Genomic DNA, 8,316 nt, shown 5'->3' on the forward strand with positions numbered 1-8,316 from the left:
TCGACGGTACTGTTCGCAGAAAACATTTTTTTGATAACATGTAATAATTAACATCGTAGTGAACGAGTAAGCAAGCAAGTAGCAATTCAAGTTCGTTTATTCGTTGAATAGAAGTTAACATACATTACAAACAATCATACCTTTCCCCGGCAACTGCTAAATCATGACTAAATGAACTGTTCTGTTCGGCGAAACTTCTCACGTGTGTGCCGAGCTTCGTATGTGAAATTGTTCGTTCCCAACACGATAGCTACATTTCTAGTCACAATTTCTAAGCGCTTTTCGATCAGCATTTTTGCAAACAACATTCCTTTTCAGCATTGGAGAATGTTTGAGAACCTGGAATTTATATTTTAACGTGAATGTCCAAAGGAACCACGTTTTCGACCGATCGCAGGCCGATCGCATGAAAACACTTGTCCCCAGGCCAATCCGCGTGATAGGTCGTTATAGCAACGGTCGATTGTTTTTTGAACACTGTCAGCGTTTTGCATGTTTTATTAGAATCTCATTGACAATGGCGGAAGAAGTAGATATCGAACAGCGAGAAACAGAAAATCAAATGATGGAGAAAGTGAAAGAATTCTTAAAAGTTGGTTGCGAGTGCTCCCGAGGTCCAAAGGATGGTCCGTGTTCGTCTCAGTTTACCGAAGAAGAGATCATCACAAATTTAAATAATTGCCACGAGCTGTCTTCTCGAGAACTAGACCTCGTAGTTTTGGCTAACATACAAGCCGTCACCCGTGTTGAAAATGTTGGACAGAAAAGAAAGAGAAGTCCTCGAAGTAACTTTCTGTTCCAGTCAATGCCGATTTGTCGCGATATGTTTCTTATCTTGTATGGGATAAGCGACTCCCGCCTTCGCCGATTACGGGAACATTATGAGAACAGCGGCCTTACATCGAGGACACATGGAAACACCAAACAGCTTCCTAAGAATACTCTTCCTTATGCGGTGGTCGAGGATGTCAAATTATTTCTATCAAACTATGCAGAAGAAAATGCAATTTCGCTCCCTGGAAGGATTCCTGGCTACAAAGACGAGGATATTAAACTCCTGTCCTCCCATGAAACAAAGATCGGCGTTTGGCGCACTTTCGAAGTCGCGTGCAAAGCCACGGAAAAGCAGGCTGTCAGCTATTCAAAGTTTGTGGAACTGTGGGAACAATTTCATCCCAACCTCGTGGTAGCAAAACCAATGACTGATCTGTGCTTGACATGTCAGCAAAATACGACAAAGCTTCTTCGAGCTGCGAATCTGCCTGATCGCGAAAAATCAGATTGCGTTCGAGAACAACAAGAACATTTAAACTTGGCGTTGAGTGAAAGGGAACATTACAAAGCGGCATGCAAGGAGGCATCAGATATCTTCCAGGCAATCGAGAACACTATAGAATTAAGTGAAACACGTGCACCATGTTCAACTCCAGGAACAATGCATTATTCCTTTGACTATGCACAACAGGTGCATTATCCGAGCAATCCCATGCAGCCCGGTCCCATCTATTTCAAGACACCGCGAAAATGTGGGATTTTCGGTATAATATGTGAGGCCATCCCGAGGCAAGTTAATTATCTCATCGACGAAGCTTCCAGCGTTGGAAAAGGTGCGAACTCGACTATTAGCTATGTTCACAACTTCTTCGCAAATCATGGTCTTGGAGAAACGCACGCGCACCTTCACGCAGACAATTGTTCGGGACAGAACAAAAATAACTATTTCCTCTGGTACTTTGCCTGGAGAATAATGAGTGCCCTCCACCAGAACATTACTTATTCTTTTTTAATTGCTGGACACACGAAATTTGCACCTGATCGCTGCTTCGGCATTATTAAGAAAGCTTACAAGGTGAACTTCATTTCGTCTATTTACGAGCTTGCGGAAATGATCGAGGGTTCCAGTTCTGTCGGCGTTAACAAAGTCCAATTGGTCGGAACTCATGACGGTAGAGTCATTGTACCAGTGTATGACTGGGCGTCCTTTCTTGGAGGATACTTCAAAAAAATCCCAAACATCTTGAAGTACCACCATTTTCGGTTCTCAGTGGATGAACCTGGTAAAGTTTACTGTAAAGAGAAACGCTCTTCTGCTGAACAATCATTTATGTTGCTGAAAGACCCGTCAGTTCGTCCACCGCCAGCTGTTCTTCCTCCAGAGATTTCTCCAGAGGGCTTAAACGATGAGAGAAAGTCATACCTGTACCGCGAAATAAGGCAATTTTGTAAATTTGGCACAGAAGACTTTGTGGCGCCAGCACCATAAACAGACTGTCATTTTGAACATAAGTCTAACACGCTTCAATTTTGTAAATAGAACGACTATTATTTTGTTTGTAATTCAAACACGCTTTTATGGTGTAAATGTTTTCAAAAAACTTGTAATTAAAGTAGATATAACAGAAATTTGTTGCTGTTGAATTGCATCACGGAAAAAGAAAACTTTGAGAGTTTTTACTTTAATTCTTCCAACGCGCGCAGCGTGAATGAAAAAGAAAAAGCGTCGCGAAAGGCCGCCATTGTTAACGCAAAGAAAATAACTTCAAAGAAAGTTCAATTGATTTTTTAGCCGGCGTTCTAAGGGGTAGAAGTAGCGGAGTTCGAGCGCGCCGGCCACGCAGGCTAGTGTTTTTTTAGTCACTACAGAAAAAAAAAATTACAAGCTGTTTTTCACTTTAATTCTTCCAGCGCGCGCGGCGAAAACAAAAAAGAGCGTCGCGAAAGGCCGCCATTGTTAACGCAAAGAAAATAAACTTAAAAGAAAGTTCAAGTGATTTTTTAGCCGGCGTTCTAAGGGGTAGAAATAGCGGAGTTCGAGCGCGCCAAGAACGCAGGCTAGTGTTCTTTTAGTCACTACAGAAAAAAAAAATTACAAGCTGTTTTTCACTTTAATTCTTCCAGCGCGCGCGGCGAAAACAAAAAAGAGCGTCGCGAAAGGCCGCCATTGTTAACGCAAAGAAAATAACTTAAAAGAAAGTTACGAGTGCACGTGAAAACAGTTTGCATAATTGTAACTAGCATGTGTTGCTAAACAACGATAATTAATGTGATTGTTTGTTTTTGCGACGCATTTTTCCACCAATCACAATACAAAGCTTCGACAATGAAGTATCGATGACTAGCAACAGAATGCAGTTTTACTATCATTTCGATAATAGATCGACGCGTGTGCAATCAAATTACCGCGATAACAACTTTCAACATGTCTGTTAATGACAAGGTAAAAGTCTTGTGGAAGACAAAATGCCACTGGAGAGATCGACCACACTGGCCTAAAAGAAAGGAGATGAAACTGGCTGGTGATGATGCAGGTGAAGAGAAGGAGTTGTCTTCTCTGAAACCAGGCGATTTAGTTAAAGTAAAATTCTGCTCGCGATGGTACGATGCCGAAGTGTGCGAGCCATGGGAACCCAGACAGTCAAAGAAAGGTAAATATATTTAGCAATACATTTAGCAACTGCTGCGTAACTTAACGTTTTATTTGCTTGACTTGTTTGCTTTCTCTAAAACGTTTCTCTTCTGCTTTGAATAGGAAAAAAGTCTGCACCAAACGCTTGTGAAGTTTCTGAAGTTCCAGCCAACGACCAGCACGTTCCCGTCGAAGAAATGCCGACCGTTGCTGATCCATACGCTCGTTTTGTTCTTGGGCAAAAAAAGAGAGAAGCGGAGTGGAACGCAAACCGTGCTGCGAAGAGGGCGAGACCCACTGAAATCGAAATCGACAACAGCGAGAACGGGACCATGCCGACTGTGGTAGAACCGCCGACAGTAACAGAACCGCCAACTGGTAGCATTCCGCCAACTCATCAACTCGACGAACTGAAAAGACAGCTCGAAGAGAAGAACAGAGACTGCGAAGCTCTCACGAAAAAGGTAGAAGAACTACAAGAGGCCAGTCAACTTGTCGCTGAGAGACAGTTACTTGTCAGTGAGAAGTTTTGTAAGGTATGTTCAGACTTTCTTTTTTGTTATACTCTTTCGCGCTCTACAGGGAAAACTGTCAAGATGCTCACAGTCACTGGCGTAAACGAGATTAGTTAACATGACGATATTGACTTTTTGACTGTCTTGGTTTCGGTTGAATCGACAATAAATTAATTGGTTAAAACAACTGAGAAACGACTCGATTTCATGGCTCGTAACATTGCTGACTCGTTCTAAATTTATTAATTAAATGCAATTTCACTTACCGTAAATTTATTGTACGCGATGCGTTTTTTAAATAAAATTACCAAGTGAAACAACTCTCTATTGTCAATTTACAGGTGATTGAAAAAGTCGAAAGAGCCATGGTGTCACTTGAAGGTAGAATGACTGCGTCATTAGAAAGAATTGAAGAGCGTCTAGATCGTCTGGAAGCAGTTCCAAACAACCCAGCTCCCATCCCTTGGGAAGCAGTTCCAAACAACCCAGCTCCCATCCCTTGCGAAGTGGTAAGTACCAATTTGAAGCTACATGTATCATTTTATATAAGAATTGACTTACACTAATTTGGCGCCTGTTTTTCTCGACTTAAATTAACTCAATTGTTGCAAATATTTTCTCCAGTTGTAGCGAAGTTCAGTTGTTGCATGATATGATTTTGCGCGCTTTGTAATTCAAAATACTCACCATTTAAACCACGATTAGTCTACTAGTACTGGTTCTTCATTTAAAGTCGTCACTATTTCATAGCCCGGCTCATAAATTATTAGAATTTTATCAATACGACGTCAATTCCACTCTTTACTTTGTAGTTCAGTACCGATGACAGTTTCAGTCCTGCTAACACTTCATCCACTGGGGAAATCGTGAACGAATCACTAGACCTGACCACAATCGATGCAGATGCCTTGATTAGACTACAAGCACTGCAGGATATCGACAGCTCACTCAGCCCCGTCGTGCCTTATGCCGTGCCACAGCAGTCTGTTCCCGACAGTCCATGCCCAGTGACAGACGAGCTTATCCGGAGCTGTGTGACCCCCAGAAAGGTAGCGAAAGTCCGCGAAGCTCTGCAGTGTGAAAAACAACGACACCGATGCGCCGTCAGATTGCTGCCTTATTTCTTCACGAAGGAGGAACTGGCCACGTGCAACACAGAAGGAACCTACGAAAAACCGCCACTTGACCGAACTAGACTCCATTCCCTAAAAGGTAACGCATTAATCGAGCAAAAGGGGTGTCCGTTAAGAGAAAGTCGACTGTACTTGAACAATAATATTGAACCTTAATTTTAGCGCAACAGTTCTACTAACCTGCGATCAGGCGTTCTTTTTTGCGGCGGGAGGAGAAAGAGCGTTCTTTCTCCTCCCGCAGCGAAAAAAAGTTCCTACTAAAAGGCAAGAGCCTTATTACAAAAATTTATGGATCTCGACGCAATGATTTTCCCAACCCTATTAAAAGGCATACGAGACTAGAAAACCTTCAACGAATAAAAAAAATTGTTGTTGACTAGTTAATTTATTTCCTCCTTTTCTTTTTTAGTTTTGATCTTCACGAAGTTTCCTGTTGGGCCTGCAGAAGAAGAAAGTAAATGTTGGAAAGTCGTTAAAGGGAAAATAAATGATAAGTGTCGATCTACAAAATATCATTATAATAAGCATATCAGTCGTGAAAGTGTCGGAATTTTGCGACCAAACTAGGTCAACCAGCTATGTACATACTGTATCAGCCGTAGAAGTTTTGTAATTTCGTGTTTACTGAAATGATTTGTATATTTAAAAATAAAGAATATCATGTTTACAACAATACCCGTGTTTGGTTTATAAGATAGAGGGCTGTGGGAAATTAATGAATAGGTTTTTTAAAGTCAACGAACACGTGGCGATGACGAAAAAAGAAACGGACGAAAAAAATAACAAATCAGTAAAAGAACGACGGAAGCCGCTACATTTCATTCATTTTCATGCAGGAAAACCTGAAAAAAGAAAAGAGGGGGGCATAGCTGGGGAATAGATGGTAGAACTTCCCTTCTAGACTACGAGCAGTGTCTCTTTTTGACTAAAAATCCATGGGGAAGGGAAAGCAAGCGAATGTCAGCGAATGCAAAGTACGAGCGCTTTGAGTAGCGCGGGCGCCGCTCGTGACTTCTTCGCTCGTTTATCGTTTTCATTTGCTTTTGCGTTCGTGCCCACGGACATCTAAAGCAAGAATGAGACTGCTCGCAGTCTTAGACGAGTAGTAAATAAAGTTTACTACTGCTAATACAATTTCCGTTCTTACCGATATTCTTGCTCGGAAAATTTTATGTCGCCACATTCGCACAACGATTGAACAGTGGTTGCTATGACAATGCTTTGCACGGAGTAGTCTGGGGACAAGCTGATGAGTTCATGATCGTTTGCACGCGCGCGTTCGGATCCGATCGAAGCCAAAACTTTACGACTTTGAGACCATGGAGTATGGAAAAGAAACCCTCAAAATGATCCTTGAAACGGTTTTATGTTATCCTGGTCGAAGAAACGAAATTCTATTAAGCGATTGTTTGAGAAATGCGGGTTATTTTGGTTTGTTGGAATAATTGATGTGCTTTGTTCGCTGTGGTTAATTTACGATGCCAGCATGGTTTGCCGTCTGCCAGAGTCGAAACTTCGTTTAGTTTCTTTAAACTCTGATTGTGTGGTCGGTAAGTAATAAAACACTATAAACCTTTGCAAAGATGTCTGATTGTGTGTTTTTCGGCGGCCAAACCACTAACAGCCAACAGAAATTTGTCTGCTGCATATAATTCAGTCGGCCGCGCTACAATAACAATCACAACAAATAATTTTATGTCGTTTGCTTGACAACCTCGAAGCGTTGGATATCTATTCGTTTACACCGTACGATACTGTTAATCGTAGTCGTTTACTGTTAATCGTAGTCGTTCACTGTTAATCGTAGTCGTTTACTGTTAATCGTAGTCGTTTACTGTTAATCGTAGTCGTTTACTGTTAATCGTTAAGGTATTCGTTAAAATCGTTTGGAAAAAGCGTTCAAAGAATCGAGGTCATTCGTTAAATCGTTAATGAAAAGCGTTTACATTTTTAGCGTGATCGTTCAAAGCATTCGTCAAGTCGTTAAAAGGCTCCAGAAAGTCGTTTACAAGTCGTTCGTTCGTCGTTAATTTTAAGTCGTTTACCGGTTAATCGTTAATGTACGTTTTCCCGTGGAAGGTCACATATATGCAGCATCTATGCTTTCTGTCCCAGGGAACGTCATCAAAATGGTTCAGTCTCAGTTATTCTCTTTTTTGTGGAACAACAAAAAAGATAAAATCAAGAGAGCTGTCATGTACCAACCGCTTAAGCATGGAGGTGTAAATTTTGTCAACTTTGAAACTGTTGTTAAATCTTTACGCCTGGCCTGGATTAGCAGACTATTGAGTAACTCTGAAGATGTATGGAAAGCAATCCCAAATCACTACCTTTCACAATATGGGGGTTTGTCATTTCTTCTCCGGTGTAATTTTAATCCTGTCTGCATAGACAAAAAAATGCCTCTCTTTTACAGAGAACTTCTGTTTTACTTTCAGGAATTAAAACAAGGTAAAGGCCTTTTCCCGTATGGCGAATATATACTTTGGAATAACGAGACTATAACTATAGAAAATAAACCTTTATTTTGGAAAACCTGGTTTGACCAAGGGATTTACTTTGTACAAGACCTCTTAGACTCAAGCGGAAACTTTCTGTCTTTTAGCGAATTTCAAAATAAATTTCAGATTAAGACAAACTATTTACACTACTTTCAGTTAATTGCAGCAATTCCTTCAAATTTAAAAAAGAAAGCTAAAGACTATAAGCCGTCCTCAGATAGTCTGTATTCGACCATCATAGCTCTTTCTCCAGCTGGGTCGGAAATAACTTTAGATTTAGCAAACATGCGCTGCAAACACTACTATAAACTCTTCAATGAAAACTGCAACATTGTACCTACCGGTATCAAAAAATGGAAAGATAAGTTCCCTGAAGACTTTTCTGAATGGAAGAACAAATTTTCCTTCATCTATAGATCTTCACGAGATAACAAGCTAAGGCAGTTTTCCTTCAAACTACTACATAGAATAATCGTTACAAAGAAAGAACTTAAAAACTATGGTCTAGCCGATAACGCAACATGCATTTTTTGTCAAAATCCCGATTCGATTGAACACGCTTTTTTAGATTGTAACATTACAACATCCTTTTGGTCGGACGCTTTTGCTTGGTTTAATCAAGCTCATAGCTCTGCTTTCTTTTTTTCGAGTAAACAGATAACTTTCAATGATATTACCGCTACTGCCGCATATCAGGTGTCTGATCCCCCAACAAAACACAGATTACACCTGTTCATCATTTACCTTAAACAGTATTTATA

At 40.7% G+C, this 8,316-nt stretch overlaps 2 protein-coding genes across 2 annotated transcripts; both read left to right on the plus strand.

Annotated features, from left to right (window-relative positions):
* The first annotated feature begins 401 nt into the window (after window positions 1-401).
* LOC144650219 (uncharacterized) lies at window positions 402-2,265 on the plus strand. The gene has a single exon (XM_078509870.1). The coding sequence runs from the start codon at window positions 407-409 to the stop codon at window positions 2,261-2,263; it is 1,857 nt and encodes a 618-aa protein (XP_078365996.1). The 5' UTR covers window positions 402-406; the 3' UTR covers window positions 2,264-2,265.
* Window positions 2,266-3,588: 1,323 nt separating this feature from the next.
* LOC144650237 (uncharacterized) lies at window positions 3,589-6,671 on the plus strand. Its single transcript, XM_078509891.1, has 4 exons — window positions 3,589-3,942; window positions 4,263-4,430; window positions 4,734-5,133; window positions 5,464-6,671. Exons 1-4 carry the CDS (start codon window positions 3,604-3,606, stop codon window positions 5,619-5,621), a joined length of 1,065 nt encoding a protein of 354 aa, XP_078366017.1. The 5' UTR covers window positions 3,589-3,603; the 3' UTR covers window positions 5,622-6,671.
* Window positions 6,672-8,316: the final 1,645 nt, after the last annotated feature.

This window comes from Oculina patagonica, chromosome 4 (assembly GCF_052425735.1).
Source record: "Oculina patagonica isolate OP01 chromosome 4, crgOcupat, whole genome shotgun sequence".
Taxonomy (NCBI): domain Eukaryota; kingdom Metazoa; phylum Cnidaria; class Anthozoa; order Scleractinia; family Oculinidae; genus Oculina; species Oculina patagonica.